At 37.0% G+C, this 23,208-nt stretch overlaps 1 protein-coding gene across 21 annotated transcripts in view; it reads left to right on the top strand.

Annotated features, from left to right (window-relative positions):
* The window catches only part of LOC111250261 (uncharacterized), a 47,912-nt gene that overhangs the window by 8,599 nt on the left and 16,105 nt on the right, over nucleotides 1-23,208 (top strand). For 18 of the 21 annotated variants that reach the window (XR_015326758.1, XR_015326757.1, XR_015326756.1 and 15 more), the window contains 5 exons: nucleotides 3,684-3,951; nucleotides 4,299-4,409; nucleotides 8,084-8,234; nucleotides 14,638-14,814; nucleotides 16,662-16,837. Coding sequence is in view for 11 of the 21 variants with exons in the window: in XM_086987548.1 (XP_086843674.1) it covers nucleotides 3,684-3,951; nucleotides 4,299-4,409; nucleotides 8,084-8,234; nucleotides 14,638-14,814; nucleotides 16,662-16,837 (883 nt within the window). In the remaining 10 variants the exon portion in view is untranslated. The remainder of the gene's footprint in view (nucleotides 1-3,683; nucleotides 3,952-4,298; nucleotides 4,410-8,083; nucleotides 8,235-14,637; nucleotides 14,815-16,661; nucleotides 16,838-23,208) is intronic. The other 3 variants (XM_086987549.1, XM_086987550.1, XM_086987559.1) reach the window with 3 other exon arrangements.

Genomic DNA, 23,208 nt, shown 5'->3' with positions numbered 1-23,208 from the left:
ACTTACTTTGGGAAATATTCTGTAACCATATTCCAGCAGTGATTGGTTACCCTGCTGGAATAATTCCGCTTTCTTACTGAAATGTCCCATTATGACATTATTATACTTCATATTATTACTCCATCATATTATTATTACATAGACTTTGTTCTGATGTTGCAACTCATCCTCATCATTGATCATTGTTTGCATCATTGATTTTGCAAATTAAACTATTTCATGTAGTAGTATGGCCTTGCCTTCAAGATTATCGTCCTTCCAACTTCGAAAATCTATGAAGACGTGTATTACAAGATTTCTGAAGGAAACTATTACAAGTATCCAAAGTCGTTGAACCTTTTTCGTAAGTGACATTGTTGATAATTCTTTAATATTTGTAACTTACTTCTTGAAGATATATGATAATATTTTACACTGATGTGTCTAAATATTGTTCCGATCTTTTTGTTGATTGCTGAGTCTAAGGGGAGGATGCCATTTTAAGCTTTGAAGTAGAGATTCTAAATTAAAACAATGAGCCAGTTCAGTTAACTTATCTAGCATTAAGTAGAACGTTCCGTAGCCTTTAAATTATATAGGGACTTAGTCATTTATTTTTATTGATCGTTATCACAACTAATTCCTTTATAAAGCAGAACAGGCCTGAATATCGATCTTTTTGTATTTTTTTTTCGATGGCAAGGAGATGGTAGCAAACGGTTGAGCCATCATTAGCATACTCAGATTATTTCTTCACAAATCTGAATTTTTTCAATATAAGTATAACCAGACACCACCGGGACAACGCCTACATCATGTGGGCTAAATATCGGGCTTGCCCCCCGGATGTGTACTTGGTCTCGCCGAAACCACCACTTAGTAATTCTCAATTATATCGCGCCTTGCATTATGCTATGGTGTGAAACGCGTCTTGTGCTCCGCCCGTGCATTGCAGGCACATGCCCGAAAGGGCCTTTTCTATTTCACGCAGGTAATTTTTTAATTGCCTGTGGTTTGTAAGCACTTTTGTGAGGAAGTACATTAGTTTGCCTCTTAGCCTCTTTGGACGATCTCTAATGTTTGGAATGGTGTCCCCTATAATTGGTCCAGGGGTGTAAAAGGGAACGGCAGCCCATTTCTTTGCGATTAGCTCAGTAAGGTTCCCTTGTGTCCGCTGTCGGGTCTGCTTAAGCTATCTGTCGATGTTTAGCTTTTATATATAACAGTGCCTGTCAGCACGAAGGCTCCCTGCATGCTGACCGGGCAGTACGCCCGAAATACCTTTAGGGCAAGAACACGTTGAGTGTAAATTTTGAGCTGAGCCTAAGCCTTGTCCAGATTAAGATTTCAGCGATTACGATTGATTCGGCCACTATTATCAACAGCATTTTTTAAGTCAAGTGCCATGTATGTTTGGCACTATTTTTGATAGGCTTATCTTTGTGGCGATCACAATCTTTATGTGTTTTGTAACCCGCATTGCCCGAGAGGCTTTTTTTGGGACTCTTGCTTTGAAATCTGATATTACGACGGAATGATAGTACCAGACCCCTCAATGGAAGTAAACCTGATGGCATACGAGGACCACCTTGTGGTAACGATACTGGATAAGAGAATACACGCTGAGATTAGTATCAATTAAGTGAGAAACAGTGCTCCTAATAAATAGGAAAAAAATACCCGGGCACAGCAATTGAGGTCAAACGTGAGAGAACAGAGCTTAATAATTTTGGGGATCCAACTGGATCGGGGATTTGGGCGCTCATTCAGCGCTCGTAACAAACGGAGTCTTTTCACTTGTCATTGTCTGATTGCTTAAATAGCTCGAAACCGTAAGTACGACGTACTGGGGGACACTCTGAAGAACCTAAACCTGTTTCTCCTATAACCAGCCTAAACAGTGCCTTCCGCCAAAAGACCTAAAGGTGCACTTTGTTTGATTGGCTGGTGTTTCGTCTTCGTGAATTGCAATTCTGCGAAGGTTCAATTTAAATTAGTTCTCGGTAAGCTGACTGTTCATGCATCCTTAATTTTTTATTCCTTATATTTATTTTTTATATCCAATTACCGTAGGCGCTACAGTTCTGTGAAGATTAGAAGAAAATACGTTAATCACGGCTATAGCACGTTTTCTTCCAACCTTCTACGGTATTTCGGCAAATGACTGAATTACGTTAACTATAGGCCAGAAGATGTCTTCGTAAAATTGGTGAGACTGAATGAAAACGTAACTATGTAACGTCGTGCCAGCTAAGCTGTCTCCTGTACTATTTTGAGAACTCGCGTTGTCTACTATCTGAATTTCATTCCATCATCTTTAGTTGGCGCTAAAGATGGTACGGCGCCATCCAGATTTGAAGGATCTATTATTACATTTGCGCATAAGAAAAGATTTTATAGCCGTTTTGAAGACCAGAGGCAATTGTGCAAAACACACGTCTTCAAGTCGTAGAGAAAATTGTCAGTTGATGATTTTGGAATGCTTAGCGTTGAATACAATAACAATTTGATACATGCCAGTATGGATTTTCCAAAATGAAATTAACTATAATACAGGAACTAGACACTAACTGGAGATCGCAGATTGCTTGGTTACCTTGCCTATTTCGATTTCTTCCTAGTATGGGCCTTAAAATTCAACTATAAAAAATGAATGCATCTTGATTAAACTCGGCAGTTTTGAGCTGGTGTACCGCATTCGGGGTTTAAAGGGTGTTCTCTGAAGAACTACCTGTATAAAGCGTACTTAGAAGTTATGCCTAAATTTCTTACTATGAGAAATATTTTAACAATTTAACGACTGTTCTGACTTGAACTTGTAAAATTCCGTATACAATGTACGCGTACTTACTGTATGAAACGTACTGTATTTATAATGTGAAGTTCACACCGTTACATACAACGGATTGCATGAACCGAAACTGCCAAAGTTGGTTAACTTTGTTAATAACATGAACATATCTGTTCTAAATATGCTTTTACCGAGAACAATACCGAAAATATCACAATTTATTTGCCGGACAAAACCTGTATAGTTAAAATATAGAAATATTCGAAGCACCCTAAGCTTTACAGTCAATGCTGTAGAGCTTGAGGGGCTTACAGTCAGTTACTAAAGAAGCATTCCATATGCATAACCTGGTTTTAAGAATACTAATAAAAACGAAACATTAACTTGTAACTTATGCTGTGTTAAACGTGGTGTGAAAGTGGGCTTCACCAAGTAACCAAAGTAGGTTCTCACGTTTGGGCTTCGCTTTTAATATAGAGATTTAGTCCTGCCCAAGATGGGTTTGCGAAGCTATTATATTTAAATAAGACATTAAACGAGTCAATATCGTACTGGCGAGAAAACCTTTATATAAAAGATATTTACAACGTTTTAGAGTAACAAACTTATCACAAAAATATCACCGATTATTTTATAACATGGTTCAACATATTGTGAGCTGGAGAAAATTCTCAAAAACAGTGAAAAATTTTAAGAAAACGTCGGCATGCCTTATTGTTCGGACAGAGTAGGGAATAGACAAAGACACGGACTATCATTACGAATTTGAATTACAACAATTTGATATTTACAAAGAAGCCTACACAGTTTACAAAATAACCATTACTGACACTGCGACAATTATACAGTAGTACTATTTTGCTGGTTTTGTTTATAGCACCTACAACATAACAGTTTTTTACTTTATTCTCAGGCTGCTCATTAGAAGAAAAATGTCTGCAAAGAATCTTTCAAGACCCTTGCAAAGGCAGTTAAGTGTCTCAAATGATGGCTGGGAAAAATGTGCACGTTGCAATGAGTCGGATTTTACATGTTCACACTTGCCACGTCAGATGCTTAATGACCTTTCATGTGGCGCAGACAGACACAGGGAGTCGAATGCGAGTAAGGTTTCATTTCATAATGTGTTTGGAGATCTAGACGATGACGTAACTTCATTACAGGACAAGACGACTGACCAGGTACCTGTTCACTAGGTAGATATAACACTGCAAACTGGTATGTGTCTCGTCTTAATGTGGCAAGTCACCTGGCTATGCCTTTAATCGTATTTTGTATTACAGCTTGCACAAAAAATTCATGTGAAATGAAAATTGATATCACGCTTTGTTATATATTACATTTATCGTATGAGATTAAAAAAATTAATTATAACATATAACATGCTCTATACATTTGGATTAATAATAAGATCCTATATAGCTTAGGAAGCAACGATAAATTAAGCTGCATCAAGATCTTAACATATGTAAACATTTTAAAGACGGTCTGCTATTTAGATACAACATGACTCATATTGGTCTTACAGATTACAGTAATTCACAATGAAGGCGATTCTCGGCGCAACTTTTTCTCTATGGAGCATGTGTTAATTCTATATGCTACCGCAAGTGCCTTCTTAAGAGTAAATCTCTTGCAGGTAATCACTGATTATTTTTTAACATAGTTCAATTATTGATCGAATATGAACTGAATAGAACCCCCAAAAATAGAAACAAATTATGTGAAAATGTAGGCATGGCGCATTGATCCGACAGAACGGAGAGAAATAAACACACGAACTAATCGTTACCAATTGAAGTCAGTTAGACACTCACGGAAAGGTCTAGTTAATTAGTAAAATAATCACTACTGAAATTGTATCAGTTTTATTTTATTGATATTTAGTTTTATATAGCACTTTATGTAGCACAACGGTTTTTAGTACCAGCACCCTAGAAATTACCATTAACAAATATATTTTATATAGCATAAAAGCTTTTGGTATTCACAAATAAACATTAGTACATATAGGTTATTAAAACCTAAAGAGTCCCTTGTATTGTCGTCTACGTTGCCGAGTGAATATATGAGGTTAATTTTTTTGACCAATTTTTTTCGAGTTACATATATTCACAGAACTTCTCTAATACAGTCTACAATCAGAAACCATCCTTACATATATATAATACGCAATTTCACAATACATATATATATTGTGAAAAATTAGGTCGTTGATCGGAAACTAACACTAAATCATGTAACGGCCGAACCACCGACTGTTTACTAATTACTTTTTGATACTTGGCCATTGCTACCAACCAACTATTCATGCGGCTTCGTATGTTCTTTGTGCGGCTCGTGTGCTTCATACAACCTTCCTAATGGCCGTATGCCATCGCAACAGTTCTCCACTAGCCCTGCGCTCTCACACTTATATCTGTCGTCGTGATACGTACCTGGCGCCTCTCAATCTTGAGTTTGCATTTGGCTACTTGCTCCTCGTACAACATACGCCTGGTTTTCCTCGTCTGTCGCGTTTTCTTCCGTCGACACTAACCTTTAGCGACTAAATTTGTTCCTTCGCCCCTTGTTTTAGTGCAGGCGACCACCTAGACCACGACCTGACGCCGTTAATGATTGTGCGATCTACCTTTTTGGCGGTTTAGCGAGTAGCTTTTTCGTTCTCGATCTGGTTCGTAAACAGTTGGCTGACCTCTAGCTCTTATAGCTTAACGTTTCCACAAATTTGGCTGGGCAGGAGCTTTTTTGCTGCCGCCAACTACTAAAGGACAAAGTAGTTGGTCGGAGACCGACAGTGCATCGGCCCACGGCTAATTTTGTACGTTAACCCTGTCCAAACCGTAGTCGTGTATTCTTTACGTTACAGTAACAGTATATTGTATTTTAGATTTTTTTACCCAAAGTAACATTTAAAGTTTGATTATTATATCTATATATATGTCTATATCAGGTCGTTCACTATGATATGCGAGAACTTCTCAAATCTTTTTACGAGCAAAGTTTCAACATAATGTTAGAAGAATTTAAACAGTACTCCGTTATTATCGCGATTTTGAAAAAATAATAATTTTTGGGAATGTTTGATGAGTGTAGTAGATTTAACTGTAGCTCCTGCACCTTTATCATAGTAATACTTATGGCCTAAGGTCGTGCGTTGCCGTATAGTGTAGGTAGTTTGGCACTGTTTAATAATTCTGATTGTTTATTGCATGATTTGTTGTCTCCTTCAGTCGTTGTATTTTTCCATTAATGTGATTTGCGATTATTATAAAAAAATTTCATCGCAAGTCTGAATCCAACGCAGAAGTGAGTCAATGTTGTAATGTAGTACCAAAAGGAAACAAGCTTCTCTACGTCTTTGTTTTGTGTTCTTCGCTCAAATTATGCGGCACAAATTGATCCGATTTTTTTACCCTATTAGTTTTATCTGGGTGAACAAGTACAATATTGTTTGCATACACCCAAGCTGAGCGCTAGCACCTGTAATTTTTGAGGTGAATTGGCTTCCACCACAGTTCCGGGCACCTTATTATTCACCTACATGAAGGGTGTTCCAGGAGACTCATTTTCAAGTTCGCTGCAAATGTAGCTTCAATATGAAGCTCGTTCTTATATGATATGTCCGTTCCTCTTCTCAGCTTTCCTTTGAGTTACCAGCGGTTACAACCGATGATAGCCTTCACCACTTCAACCAGCTGCCTATTATATGCTTCATAATGCTTAAATATTTTCAAATGTAATTTGCCTTTTCATTGGGCAGGTCAAGTCAGCCAGGTTTTACACGCCTGGGCTGCCTATTATCGAATACTGCGATGGCGTGCTGTCGTAGGTTTGATGCGAGTCCTGTACTTAAAACTGAGGAGGTAACACCAAGCGTAAAGAAAACTATAAAAAGTCTGTTTTTGATTGACGTATTTGGTTTTTCAAGTGCCATAGCGCATGTGCTTAGCCGCCGACTTACAGTTCTTTTTCGTATCACCGTTGTTAGAATCCTTATAAATTGTCAGAGTCGTACTTATCCTGGGACTGTGTGTGATTTGTTCCTACTTCTTATTCTGCTAGAACAGCGTCCTATATATATTAGACAAAACACTTATATACTTCATAACGATGAGGTTACTGTCACGTGCTGAACAGCTTTTCGGTCGTGGGAGACAATTTTATCATGGAGTTCACGCCAACAATCTGGGACATCATAGAAGTTTGTGCCATGGTTTCAACCAACATGAAGTATAGAACAACAAGTTGCGTCTCAGTGTTTTCGTAAGCCGCGAGAACGATACGGTTAATCTCTGGGTATAGAGCGGCGCTAAAAGGCGGGATAAGAGTACACCGTTTGGCAGCGTGGCTGAATGCAATGGAATTTGTGGATCTAAAATGAGCTTAATTAATCAGAAGAAGTAAAGGTTCGTTTGTTCTAACTTGTACGACTTATTTTGGTTTCACAGATTTTACTCTATTCTTATATAACATAATTTATACTCATAAAAGCGAAAAATAGTGCGTTATTTTCGGGATTCAACTGCCAATCGCCTATTTTATAATATTTTCGTACCACGCGAACTTCCATTAAGAATAAATACTTTTTTTTTGGTTCGAAATCGATGGTTGATATTATTTTCAGTTTTCATGCGGCGCTTGAAAAATCGACGAATACTTTCCTGAGGCAAACTGGATTTTTTTAATATGATTTAGATTTGAAGAGCTTATATATTCATCAATATGACTCAAAAAGTCATTTTTAATAGCCCTAGGCTTTCGACACAAAAATTAACGGCCGTTTTAGGAGGAGGAAAATTATCCGTCAACTAGACTGTTAGCATCGGTTTAAAACGTTAATATTTTAAAAACTGTTTGCAACTTTGATTGTTTTGAGCCCTTGCATTCAACTGAATCCTTTGATCTTTTAATTTGCTATCGATCCAAACTTTAATTCTGCTCTAATTATTCGTATGTACATTATTTAAGCAACACTTTAAAGGGTCTACACGTACCAATATTGTTTGACGCACCTTTACTATAAAAAGTTACTTGCGGATTGAGAAAGGGTTATTTCAAAAATGTCTCGCTAAGATTTTAAATCCCAAATTAAAGTTACAATTGCAATAAGTGACGATGACCTTAAATATACATACCCCTGGTACGTGCAAAAAATGTTGTTAAACAATCTGCTTTCTTAGATACAGTTCTAGAAACAACTCATAAAGAAAGCCCCAGACTTAGATATCCTGCTTTTTATTTGTATCAAGAGCGTACAGTAGATTAGGCAGCAGTGCTACATGCGTGACCATCTTCATTATTTGTACTCAGGTGTTCCGTATCAAGGAGTGTCTTGAGGACGGCTGGGTTAAGTTGGATGATTGTGAGGAGTTCCAAAGAGAAGGCTTTCTACGGCAAGGACAAATTAACGCTTGGGCCAATGATATGCTATTGATTAGAGATGTCCTACACTACACTTTCGGTTAGTACTTTTGTTCTGTACATGAGAAAAATTTAGCTGTTTTTTTTGCTTGGGACGAATCTTTTCGAGATCGTAATCTGTGTAATCGGTGCATAGTAGTCATTAAATTGATCGTCAGCGGTGTTACCAACTTTTGTTGGAATTGGATTATTTTAGCGTTCTACTCGTAAAGGTTATGCTTTTCTGCGAATACGAAACTAATAAAAATAAGCATACGTAGTTAAGCCGGCTTACATTTTCAGAAATACGAATCTAACATGCCTAGATATTTGCAGTATTCACAAATATTTTTAAATTGAAAACACTTTCAAATTGGGTGTCAAGTTGGCTCATACTTTTCTTCGGGTTGTTTCCTACTGATTGCCACGGTGACAGTTAGTTAAGATAAGTCCTAAATAAAGCTTATGGCGCCTTAGGGGGCGCTAAATGTATATATTTTATATACATCTTCCCGAGCGCACTTCGCCAGTTTTGAAACTATATTTAGTACTAAAGAACTAACACTTTCGCTACTATTAAGAAGGTTCTACGAGCTTAGATCTGATAATAATGTGGGAACAACTGCCGTAAGCGGCAGTATGAAGTATAAGTATCATTTTAAAAAGTACTTTTTAGTCCCCACCTTGCGTAGAACACATGCAATTGACGTGACTCATGTCAACAACGATATTAGAAGAAAGGTTTTTACTTAGCTTTGCGACTTGTCTGGTGGCACAAAGTGGCACAAACGGCACTTGCTTCTAGATGATAACACTTCAGCTCTTGGACTTTGTTATGCTTATAAGGTAGGCCTATTGTTGAGGCTAAACCTATAAAGTTGGGTTTAGACTGACTGACTCTGAAGTAGTGCTTAAAGGCAGTACGTAAAAGCTCGAGTAATTGCAAGCCAGCCAAATGACATACCTCGTCATGTGATATCTAGCATTGCTTGCTACAGTTACTGTCTACACAATTTTGTAAGGAGTAGGAAGGTATTGCAGCAGTTCTATTGAGATTTTTCTAAAGACAGCCTAAGAGTGCACTAGAAGATACATGGTTTTATCTATATAATCGTATCTCGATGATATATTTGAACGTCACATACAAAGAAAAAATAATTTTATTTATTAGACATGTGCTCTTGTCTTCGTAAAAATAGTATAAAATATATGGTTTGACCGACACTTGCAGTTCGTGAGGGAAACGTTAAGAAAACAAAAGATAATTTCTTCAGACGAGCCTTTTGTGGCTTTAACAACATATCGAGTTCCTTTACGCCGAAAATGTGTATCTTAGGAAGGGTTGTAGGGTTGAACTACGCGTGCAACTGTATCATAAGGATATTAATAATGTGGCTCTGTATCGGCTACACTGTGACTCAATCGCTCCAATCCCAATTATTAGTTTGAAGTAATCCCCATTAAATTCAATGTACGTATGCAACAGTTTTCTCCAGTTTCTAAAACAGTTTCCAAATTTTATCGTGGAAACAAACATCAAGCCGTATTTTGTATTTCCACGATTTTCTCAAATATCCTTCCTTTAAGACTTTTCATAACGGAAAGTTATGTTAAACTTAATAAATATGTGGCTTGAGACTAACCGTCATAAAACCAACTATTTTTTTTCTTTCGGAAGAAACAGATTTGACCTCTATAGAGAATCTAGTTCTTTTCTGAGCTCCTAGACCCTGATCTGATGATCTTTTCAACAAGTTGTTTGGTTTTTTTTTGACGTTCAGTCCCTATTTGTTGTTATAACCAAATCAATAACAAGGTTTGTCTCCAAGGCTTTCTCGTTTGTGGAAAATTCGTTGATACTACTTATACATATTGGTTTGAATTATAGCCTAATTTCCAAAACCTTCCACCTGTGAGCACATAACTTCGTTTTCAGCGCAGACCATGATGTACATAAGTTTAGTACTTCCCTTTTGTTCTTCAGGAGAACGAAACAAAGCCGAGAATCATTTACTTTAAAGCGTTCGCTAAATACAAAACAAACGGTCCAGTATTCTCAGATTTAGCTTACCCTGAGTAGACACGTAGGCCAGTGTGGCGTCACAGGTAGGTTAATCCTTAATACATAAAAGATCATTTTTAGATATAATAATACATGGTTTCTACACTTTATCCAATATTTCGATCACCTTCTATAAAATCTAAATGTACCATCTACAGAACATAATGTTCGTTGCGCATGAATTCCTCTTGAAGTACGTTATGTTATTATAGACAAATTATTAGAATATAATCCAGATCACTGAATTTTTTTCTATTCCCGACATTATTATTTTGCAACAAGTTGTTTACATTTAACATATAGGACGCTAAAATGCATACTTATTAACTTATTTTACTTAATACTTTTGTAAATATAAATAAATCTGAGTTCCAATTTTAACAGAAGCTGCTAATTTTCCCATCGCATGGGACTACAAAGAATGTACTCGCACCATCGGTTATACTCCTATTGGCATGTCCGCGGCTTTCAAGGAAGCTCATGTGAAAATATGAAAGAAATACCTAACGCTTGTTTTGACAATAATATTTCGATATTTATGATACACTTCTAAGGCGATTCCAATGTTTTTACAAAAGGCGTCAAAAAAAAGCACTTTATGCTAACAAAGATTTCCTATTTTTTTTCTCATTTTTAAACGAAACCATATACAGCACCTACTTTTTTGAAAGCTATTGTATTGAACTTTCATAACATGATTTCTAGATTGGTGACTTCCAGCGTAGATCTACAAAAAACGAAGCTTTTACGCCCGTTTTCAACTGTATTTATGTGAGATGGATTAGGTATACGACAACATTGCAGATTCCTCACATCCTTCTGCTTCGGGTCTGCTCTTTAGAGCATATGTTTATGAAATCTATGTATAAAAGAACACGGCCGGTTGTGTGTTATGTCGGTCCAGGTTTTATTAGCTGACTCTCTACATACCAGAAAGCACTCATAGTAAAAAAAAACTGGCGGCACAATTGCGCTTCTCATAACATAATAAAGGAGCTTCGCATAGCAGAGGCAAGTTGATTTTCGGCAAGGTTGGGGGGTTCAAGAACACTCTTTAAGTAGGTTAATCGAACTAGGTTATCTGCTTTACTGCGATGAACGATGCCGTGGACGCTACCTTTAAGTTAAAGAATGTCAGCGTCCTCTACATTGAGAGCTTGTATTTCTCAATTATACTTGTGCTTGGTTATAGGCATGCTAAATGCCACTTAATATTATTTGCTTAAAAGAGTTCATACATCCTAGCACCTTACCTTTCAGCTCCAAATTACCTGCAATGGTTGACGGCAATGACGAAAATATGTGGGCTAAAAATGCCGCCCCACGCCTACTCACAGCGTTCATTGTTCGACTGAATGGCTTGGATTCGGGGACACCATCGCCGAAAATAACCTAACTTTCCTGTAGTATTATTGGAGCACTGATATCAAGAATTACAGAACGCTAGCTACTAAGTATCTGGAAACTATTTGTGTAGGCATTTTTATTGGGATTTAGAAAACACAGGCTGGCCATTCGGCGAAATGTGCGTTGATGCGCCAGACAAGACTGCAGACATGACGTTGCCATGTAAAGTGATGTGCCTATCGTGTCTGTTCTATAATCGGGGTTTAAGTTTCGGGACTTACTATACATACATAGGTATTAAATCAACCAAAACTTTTCCTTCCAGGCTTGGCATACCTGGATGCGCTCAGTTGTCTTTTGTTATGGTATTATATGTTGATACAATATGCTACGCGATCTGCATTTCATATCTGCGATTTTTTGAGTGGACTTTGGAGTTCACCAAAAGCTGTAAAGAACCTCCGCTTGCTAATGAACGCACATAAAGTGGCGAAACCTTATTATTACTCTTACAACAACAAAACTGTGAAACCGTGAATGATGCACTAATGATGCAACACACTGCTAGAAGAATACTGAAACACAAATTATAAGATGTTTATATGATGAATAAATCGTATTATATTCAGTTAAATTAAAGTTTCCGCGTGTAACGTTTCCTGGTATACCGTTAAAAAGCACTCTTCTTGCGCCATCAACGTACCGTAACAGTGGCGTATCGTAAAAAGTTCAACTAGAGAAAACTTTGCAATGGTGGATGTTTTAAATAAAAAAATGCATTTTCGACACCTATACCACATAATTAGTTAAGACCAAAATGTGAGAACTTATATACAGTAACGATGCTATCGCTAAAACAACTGCTCAAAAATGATTTGGTAAGTTTAGAAACGATCTCCGAAGCCTAAAGTATCGTCGTGACCTGGCCGGCCGGCTGAGTTTGATTACAACCATATGAAGGCACCTTTGAAAAAAGACGGCCGACAAGCAACTCGGAAATCGGCAGAAAGGATAAGCTGCAGCCACATAACCATCGTGAACTACTTCAAGTTCCTTAGGCTTATGCAAAAACTTGAAGCTTAGGCACCCCATGAACTCTCTGAATCCAATGAGGAATTACTGCCTAGCGTTGTATTTCAACATCTAGTTAGGTGTCAAATGTCACGCAGCCACAAAGATCTTTGCATAGAATCGTTACCTGTGATGAGAAGTAATATCTGTATATCAACATAAAGTAAAGCTTAAAATGGCTGGCTGCATTGTGCGCTTGGCGGCTTCAGAGTCCAATCAAATTTTGATCAAAAAAAGGTTATGCTTTGCGTTTGGTGGAATTGCGCGAATTTGGTTTACTAGAAATGGCTTCCTACAAACCAGCTAGTATCTCGACAGGTGTAGTTGGCCCAGTTGCATAAAGTCAACAAGGTTATCCAAAAAAAAAGGACTCAATGGGTAAAGTCAAGTGGTCACGCTCTATGCCAATACAAGGCCACGCACAACAAACATCATCAAAGATGCCCTCGTGTACCTTCCATGGGAGGTTTTGTTGCACCCTCTATATTCTACAGACTCTCCGTCGACGGATTTCCACCTTTTCTGTACAATAGGCAATCATTTTCGTGGCCTTCTTTCGGCATTGATCAAGAATTCAAAACGTGGTTGAAAAACTCCTTTAAAACGGAACCCATTATCCTCTGATGAGACGGCATAATAAGACGGACGGGAAACAGCCGTGAACAATGACGTAAGACTATCACAAAAAAATCGCGGGAACTTTTTTACAGCCTAATACTATGGTTGTATTACGTAATATTCTGGCCTGAAGAGCTACCTGAAGTCTCAGAAGACAGTGAATTGATTCCCAGAATAGTTTCACAGGTCACCGACACATCCTCAATTGGCCATAACTAAAATTCAACTGTCTGAGGGACACGGAAACTCTTTATGTATGTCTTGGGGGCGCCAATCTCGACTCTCTCTTTTTCCGAAAAGCATGACTCGTGCTGGCTGTTGTTGTTTGCGCGCATCGCATATACTACACTCACCTAAACTGAGGTTGTCAGTGCACGCTAACTATATGCAACTTCAGGATCTTCATTTTTGTTTCGTACGACTTACAATACATGATAACAAAAACCTTTTCTGAGTTAAATTATATTTATTTGACGAAAAAACCCTTTTATTTTACAATATTCGGAAACTATTGCAGTCTCATCTTAACCACTTTTATGGGCGTCTCATCTCAATAGCCAATTTTAGATGGTTCAAAGGTAAACAGCAGACTGTGAATTTATTATTCAAATAACCAATCACAGATATTTTAGGCACATTTAAAAATATAGTCTTCACGACGTTATTGTACTATGCAGTCGCTTTTACCTTGGTTGAAGATTTTGTCTTCTAAAGATTCCTGTGCTGCGCATTCGTATTAATTGCTTCTTAACCTTAGAAGTGTAGAAGTAGCTCAATGTTATTTCTGTTTAGAAGAGAAAGTCAATTATATAGAGCCCATACAATAGTGGCCCATGCTTTAAAGCATTTTTTGGACTCTTTAGCAGAGCACGGAGGCTATTTTCCCAGATGTTTATCCATAATTTAACACAAAATTTGAATAAAACCATTTTTCGAAGATAGATCGAAATGAATCGTATGATGCCAACTCAGCCACACATTTTGATATGCGATTCGAGTCATAAATGTGGTCAACGATGAAGAAGGGCCGACTAAGGTTAATTTCACCTTTACTTTTTAATTTTTTTTTAACCTTTACAGTTAAGCGTTTCATGGAAGCTTAATAATGGCACAAATATCTTTAGTAGTTATCTTGACCCCAATGCTTGATCTATATCACTTTAGTCAACTAATGAGTTACAACGGCACAACGAAATAATTTGAAATTTCCAATGCATCAACGAATAAGTATAGAGCACAGAAGCTGGGATTTTATATTTGGCATTTAATATTAAACGAGATGATTTATAAATTTCGTTGGTATAACTAAAATATGTTTAAGACCTATATTGACTAGCAAATTCGTTTTGTCATCTTAATCTTTTAGGCGCGATTTTGGCGTTTCTTTGTTGTCAATACATGAATAAGTATGGTCTTAGGCATCTTCTTTATGCGTGTCTGCTTGGAACGTGGTTGACAACTGTATTGGCGTTAATGAGCTTCTTCCTTCCCGGGACTCAAATATACTTTTCATTTCTTGCGATATTACCAGCTGTGCTATCAGGTGAGTGGCTACTGTTAATATCTTCTTTACAACAAAGTAAATGTATACTACAATATCAAATTAAGAAAATGTGAAGCAATAAAGATATAGAGTCATCACAAAAGAAATCGAATGAAGGATTTTAAACTGTACGTTTTCTTAATAGAATACAAAAGGTAACAAAAGTAAGATTTTCTTTAGCACTTCCAGTTATTTCTTTTTATGCGGACAGGTTGTCATTTTTTATGTATAGCATCAGGAACTTGTTCCTACTAGGAACCTGTACTATGTATGTCTTGCTGGACTCAACCTAAGGTTCCTCCAAGGTGGCAACCATACAAGTAACTATTTATTAAAAACAACTTGTCGTTTTCCTTAATTCATTGTTTTCCTGATTATTCATTTCTGATAATAATTTTCGGTAGCATTGAGCTTTTTTAGTGGTATAGACCGCTGATATGAGATGACATGGTTACTAATACTTTAGCCTCTTATATACACGTAGTTACGGGAGAAGTTAGCTAAACTAATGAGATACGTGGATTCACAGGCCACTCATACTTCGCAATTCTCATTATACTGAAATAGATGCATACAAAATGTGGCACCTAAATCCAAACAGACCTTGGTGGGCTGTGCTTCGTAGCAGACATGCGTTCATTCCATTTTTTTTTTTTATTAAAAAAACAGTGCTTTCTACAACAAAGTAACTAACTCATCATGACAAAAAATAGTCCGTTGTTTTTGAAATCTGATCGAAGGTCAGCTTTTATCCATGGTATTCATACAGGAAGAACCTCTACTAAGATCATCAATTTCTTCTTTTATCCGATATCAACGGTCTACGTTATTTCCTGTTTTCATATGGCTTCTGAAGAATCTGAGGAAGTTTCCAGGAAGCAAATTAGAAGACTTTTTTTTTAGGTTTAGATTTTAAGTGCTCAAAGGTCATCAAAAAATATACAGCTGGATTTCTTAGGATAGAAATTAGCGGCCGTTTTGAACGTCAGAATTTTAATTATCAATTAGATCGTCTAGATAAGCTCCAGCAGTTATTCCGTTTAAGATTCTCTTCACCTCTTCGCATCTCATCTTCTTATTGGCCGACTTGACCTATTGTATTTTTTGGAACTCTGCCCTGCTATTACCCAAAAATTTACCCTCGCTGAAAATCTTTCGTATTCTAAGCGTATCTAAGTGACAATTTAACGACTTCATACCTATCAATATTGCTTGACACACGGGTTACTATTAAAAAAACACATTTACGCATTAAAAAAAGAGCATTTTGACAACTAGTAAGTGGCTTCAGCCCTAAATTGAGCATGTAATCGTGGTGAGTGGCAATGATATCAAATAATGATGATCATCGGGAAGAATTTGTAGCATATGCAAAAAAAGTTAGTTTAGATGTGGTCTAGGTGGCCATTTGGAAATTTTTCCTATATATATATATATATATATATATGTTTCGCAAAAAATAAATTTATTTTTTTAGTGCTGCACAAATCTTTATAGAATCCGTGAGTATATTTTTATTAGTACTTACGATTCCTTACGATTACTTACGTTACTGTTTTCCATTGCCTCAATTACGAGGCTTTGTTGCTAGCTCTATGTACCTGCACCTTGCTCATTTCATAATATTGCTTTTTCTCCTATGGACCACAGTTTTTCTCCTAAATGTTTGTCTTCTTGTATACATTTAACTCTATTCTCATGGTACTATGATTCTTATAAATAATTGGAGACCTATTTATTACCAGATTTAAAAACACCGAATACCCCTATCTCCTTATTTATTATCTATTCTCGATGCCGATCTTAACCTATTTGTTATTCCGTTTGTCTGATAACTGTCACTATAGGAGGTGATATCGTGATGATGACCTTGACATCAGTTGAAATTGCTACTTCTTCAACCGGAAATCGTTTGTGCTGGAGGTTTTTCATCTATGAGTTCATAGTGTTTGTTTCCGAACTCTTCCCGAAGCTTCTCGATCTATATGTGCTCCCAACTGTATGTATCTCCTTATCGTACACTGTACGTGTTATAATCATATAAGTGCGCCCCTATGTGAAGAACAAACGAGACTTATGTCACACGTAAATGAGAGTTGCCGCTTAGCTACATTAGAGGCAAAAGTTACTGCTTAGCTAGACTCTTCCGAATACTTTAGAAAGTTCAATGCACTTCTTCTAGTTCGCTGGTTTGCTAGTCGCCACGTAATCGATTAGCTGTTGCATAGCAGACAACTTTATTAAAGGTGCTAAACAAACCAAACTCATTTGATGTACTACATTTAACTAGATATGTACATAGATTGCCGGTGTGTTTCAATTGGTTATTGGATTCTTACCGATGTTTCACTACGTTAAATCTTGTGTCCTTATATATAGGTAGTGTCCACGGGCATAATGTGGATTTAAAACATGACTGGTAGTTTGTATTTATGCAGAAGCCAGTGCGAAGCTAATTTGTCGCGTTCTTCAAATTTTAATGTTCTGAGAGCCGGGTGTGTTAAACATGTAACGAAAAAAGCTTTTAAACAAAATGGCAAGCGATCTTTTTCTCCATTTTCGTGAAGGAAGAATGCCAGTCTTTTTACCTCTTTTTACCGCTTATCCATGCATGAAAAATTCTTCCTTCATGAAAAAGACAAGTAACGAAAAAGCTAATAAGTGAAGCACGCAATGCTTACATAATAGGAATGGAATATAGTTTTCATTATATACCGAATTTCTGTTTTTTGAACTATCTGTGGGACATCATATGTGTAGAGCAATATCGTGTAGTTTTAACTAGCAATCACCCCGTCGCCGTTTTTCGTACTGTTAAACTCAACTGCTGCCGCAGATACTGGGGTTTAAGTTGTTTTTGTTCGACATTGCTGGTGCCACCCCAACGATGCCATCCAATCTCAGACAGGGGTTTAGAGATGTAAGAAAACTGTCATGGTATTTCTCTTCCTCTTTTTGACGGCATAAAAGTACGGAGTGTGTTTAATTATGAAATAATTCCCGCACTGCCTTGGTAGACTGTATTTAACAGTGAGTGATTGTAAAATACGTCTACAATCGTCCTTGTTATTCAATTATAATTGAACAGGAAGTCAAACTCTGCAACCAGTTAGTTAGGTTCTTGTGCTGCTGAAAATAAACAGTTCCCTGCGTAACTGGCCGGTCACTGCCACTGCCGTCCGGCTACAATTAATGCTGGAACATGTACGTCATTACACTTTTAAGTAAGAGCGAATGCCTGTGTTTACCGTTTAGTCCCTACGAACCGAAACGTAGCTTTAATACCCAATTTCTTGATTGATCTCCCATACTAAGCCAAACTATTATTGCAAGTAATCACAGTTTATGCTGCGCTTATTAACACTCTTGGAAACTATTGAAAGCGATGCGTTATCTCACAGAGATATCGAATCGATTATAATACCCTAAGTTGTAGGCTTTGCTTCCGTTGAACATTTTATCATTATCATCATTTATATCATTTATAAGGAGAAGTTGGTAAGATTGTTAGCGTGCAATAGTAACACCTGAGTTCTGGAGAGAGTTGCTGAATACGGCTTGATAAAAGGTTTTCGAGCCATGACTGACACTTAGCCTCTACTTCTTGTACGCTAAAACCCTCCAGATCTGAACCGTAAAGTATTATTACAAGGGTAATCTCGGAGGGGGCTAATAGCATCGCCTATTTCAATCTTCCGCCGAAACCCGTGAAGGGCTGGCTTGCATTGCGCCGTCTCAAACTTGATGTGAGATACAACATCCCGTGCTTTTTTCCGTTGGTTATTGGCTAACCTGTATGTGTGGCCTTGCTAGGCTTATCTTTGACACAACTGAAGTGTCTATATACAGTGAGCGTTAAAATATACAACAAAGACTCGTTGTTATCTTTTCATCGATAAAACTACTGCCTCGTTGTTTTAAATATTGGTACTTATATAGTATTCATGACATCCCTTTTTTGTTCATAAGAAATACTTTTGTGTAGTTGCATAGCCTTTTTTAATCTTTGTCACTACTATCGGGCTCTGCCTTAGTCCGAGTGTGGTATCTGCGATTAAAAAACCTGTTTTGGTTGAGGTAAATGTCTCTAAGGGCTTTGACCGACATGGTCGGTAATGAAGTTTTCCCCAGTCTGTGGAATAAAGGCAAACCTGTTCTACGCTTAAATCGATTAGTCTGACGTATCGATTTCCAATTATTTATTTTGGCCTTTTAGATTACTCGATCAATCCCTCTTAGAATAGAAAAAATATATTCGTCTTCTAGTTTCTTAAGACTGTGATAATGGTGAAAATAATATCTGTCTCGTGACTTTTTAGGTTCGTTTTGTTGCTGGAATTTTTTTTAGAAACGAGATCGAACTGAACACGAATTTTCCTTCCCGAAAATGATTCTGCAGGAGATTTAGCAGCTACTTTGGTTGTGGATCTATAAGATTGAATCCTTTTTTTAGAAGTTACTGGGTCATCTGTCTAAACTTGCGATAGCTTAAATATACCAACAAATAATTTGGCTAAACCATTGGATTATCGATAAAACGCAGCTATTGTGCTCGTATGCTTTAATTGGTTTTCCTTGAGAATTGGAAAATTGTACTAATGTGTATTGAATAGTACTGCTTAAAACTATCGTAAATGGGTTACTTTAGCGAAAAAACTAGTAGTGCGTTTACTGTGTTTATAGTTGATGATTGCATGGTACGTCGTTCAGGCTATCGTGAATATGCATTTACAACAATAAATACATCAGACCATCTGTTGGCTTGGCAACGTAAAATTTATATATTTGTTTAAATACGTGTACAGATTCTAGCTATAGCTTAACAGATACTTTTATAAAAATCCACGCTTCGTTGACACATATTCGTATTAAATTATCAAGTTTTTAGTTGATCCATGGTATATCTCTATTTATATATAAGGATCAATTGTTTTGTTCTAAGATAACCCATTTGACCTTGACACACTATTTGTAATACTCAAACCTGTAATGGTTTTGAAATACGACATTGGTTTTGTATACAGCCTTTATGTATTGAGACTCTCAACGATTGCCGAGGTAGCATAATGTGTTATCAGTCGCTACTTTTGAAAATTATTTTCCGTTCCTAATAAGCTTCATTACGTTTTGAAATGTAGAATCTTTCGATGTGCTTTTCCCTTAGCTCAATAATTGTTGCTGGTAAACAATAAGTCGTTTGTTACTGTGGGCGCCATATTCAATTTCAGTTCCGACATTATTTTCGGGTTCTCCGTCAAAAAAGAACGTTACTGTGAATTAGCATTTCTAAATCTGCCTGTTCTCTTACATTCTATCTAAGAATCTTAAACTCGCACCTTTATTGGGTAATTTTGAACTCTCATTTCCGTGTAAAAAATGCTAAATATTATTACTAAACGTTTGTGATCGGTACGTCAAATAAATTTTTTATCATTTAGTCTTTCTTGGACTAAGAGAAGAAGTTCTTTTTCTACTTCTATTTGCTGTTTATTAAGGATAGAGTTGCATAACGGATAGCTCTTCGGCAACTATATTCACCTGAGTCATGATAGCTAGCACCAATGATAGGCGACTAAGGATTCCAACTCGTTAATAACAACTCAAAAGTTATTTATCCTGATTGAAATATCACTGACATTCGTTTGTCTATGCGAGTCGTACATAGTTTTGCGGCAGTGTCTCTATTCAATCCCAAAAATTTTTTAGTTAACTAAATGTTCTAGTTATACAAGCTGTGTACTATGTTTTTAATTTGCAAATTAGCGACTGTCAAGGCTTTTGCGCATTGAAGATCTTGTTAATTTTATCTACTTATTGATTCTATCAATTGATTCAATTAAATGCAATATTACTAGACTATTATATTTTTGAATAAAAATTGTTTAGAATAATAGCTGGTCTTGGCCATCCTAATTTAATTCCAATGTTTGTGCAACTTCTGCAGGCTTATGCTCAGCTGTGACTGTAGAATACTTCAATATATTCGCAGCCGTTGCTTAAAAGGATCTGAAGGCTTGTTTATGTTTACATTAATCAAGGATGACCATCTCTAATGAAAAAATACAGTAAACCAAAGTTTTCTTAGAGATAATTTCCTATCAAGTTATTAATTCCCCTAATACTTTCATTAAACAGTTTATCTAATACACTTGATAAACATATTGTTTTTCTTAAAATACTGTTTTAAATTTTTGAGAAGCTAATTTGAGAAGCAGCTACAATATATAATACAAGAGTAATGAGCACCGTTATATATATATATAAATATATATATGTAACCCTTGCTCTTTATGAACAACTCGTCTACTAGGATGCTGAGTAATGTTCTTAAAAAAGCGTTTTTGACTTTTTTGCACCTCTAATAGCGCGTAGTTATCCATTCAAGTTGTTGCTTTGACTCGGTCAGTTTTCTTACTACTCAGTACTTACTTCACTTACTCAGTACTACTTACACTCAGTAAAAATAATTTGGTCAAAAAAGAAATGCCAGGGAGTTTGAAAATTCAACACATTCACCATGAATGAATATCAGATTAGACCGTCAAGTAGATTAACAGTTGGTTCGTACGTTTGGGGAAGAATAATCGTTGTTACTTTCGCAAGGAAACAATATGTATGCGGAACAAAATGTGATTAAAGTAAATTTCAGATAAACATCAACGCTACGCGAAAAAAAACATTGATTCAGTGGGGATTTTGATCCTAGAAATCATACATTTGACGGACGCTGAACACTCCAAATTAATCGTGTCCAAACGGCACGCAAAAGCTTTCGCACATTTCGATGCTCGTCAAGAAGTGCGCCAGTTCTCGGAACTTTTTTTAGATGAACTCAAAAAGATAACAACAAATTTTTGCAATCATTTGACCAGTTACTTCGTCCGCTGGTATTTCCGAATACAGTGAAATAAGTCCATATTAGTGGTACCTGACAATTTCGCTGATATAGCCGTTACAAGTGATTAACATGATCAACAACAATACAGGTTAAATAAAAGACGGCATGTGACTTGTAAAAGTTAAGATTTAATGAGGCAAAACAGGCTTAAGGGAAGGCAAAATCAAAACAATCCCACATCGGCCTTCTCAAAAGTGTAAAATATATTAGGTAGCTTATAACGAGACCTAAGCTCAACGTTGTTGCAGGTCCTCATAGGCCAGAGCATTTCAGGAAACCGCCCACCCTCTGTCTGAAATGCGGAGATCTTCACTGGCCCCAAAAAATCCTAAGTGGTCATATTAAAGTAAGGGAAATTACCTAAAAGGAGTTTGTTGTGAAAAGCGGAAAGTAGAGAACAGTAGAACACACGGTTTACTACATCAGCCAACAAAGTAAGATTATGTAGTGCTAGTTAAGCAATATATAACGGCAATATATAATTCGACTGCAGGATCCCTAATAAACAGCAAGAACTAACGGTACGACTTGCCAGATGTAAGTCTGGGAGAACTACCGCTGATTCAGCGTAGACATGTCGTGACAGAACACAAAAATTGAAATATTTACATGGGCAAGCCGCAGCTGAGATTTTGCATACTGCAGAAGATATTTTCGGTTGACTAAACAAAGATGTATGACTTTCGTAAATATATCTAATCAAAGCATATCTTCAAATCGTGGTTAAAGGTGGGCGTCACTAAGAGAGCTCTTGATTCAGTCGGTTATCATTTGAGGTTAAGGTAATGTCACTTTTACAGAGCATTTTTACTAGGCCCTTAAAAACGCCGTACTTCTCTTGACCACTTGCTAAAAATAATGTATGTTTTTTTTTTGTATGATACCGTTTATCAACAGAAACGGTGAAGCAGAAAACTAAATTAACCAGTGAAGATTTTTGACCAGAAATATGGCGCGATTTCAACTGCAAAGATGGATTTCTTTCTTGAACAAAAATATGCTATAACAAAATTGTTATTCCAGATCCTTCTCAAACACAGATTCGGCAAACTCCACGTCGGAGGCACGTGAAACACATTTCTACATTTGGCCGTTATACTGGAGTATGTTTCCCAATATAGCGCTGTATACCTTTTCCGGTCACGGCCGCGTAACGTGGCGACCCCTTAGCTGTAGAAAACAACTCAGCTCACTATAGCAAGAGGCCTGTGGTAACGCAGCTGCAACAACTTGGAGAGTATTGGTGGTGCCCATTCAACCTTTACCAGTACCCTCGTTTCGTCCTTGAATTCTCGCGGGGTAGACTTTCCCCGCTTGAGCCGTAACTTTATGTGCCGAAGTGTTGAATGTGCTCTCCGATGCTATTCATTGGCACATCGTCTCTCAGCATTTTTACAACTAGAAGGCTCTTCGGGCAATACAGTCTGACGGCTGGAAAGTGATTCGAATGGTGTTCCTTTGAAGTTCGCGTTGGTGTATGTGTTAAGCGGAAACGT

Source organism: Varroa destructor, unplaced genomic scaffold (genome assembly GCF_002443255.2).
Source record: "Varroa destructor unplaced genomic scaffold, Vdes_3.0 BEIS01000004.1, whole genome shotgun sequence".
Lineage (NCBI taxonomy): Eukaryota > Metazoa > Arthropoda > Arachnida > Mesostigmata > Varroidae > Varroa > Varroa destructor.
Note: the sequence above shows the minus strand (reverse complement) of the source record. Positions and strands in the feature narration are given on the sequence as shown.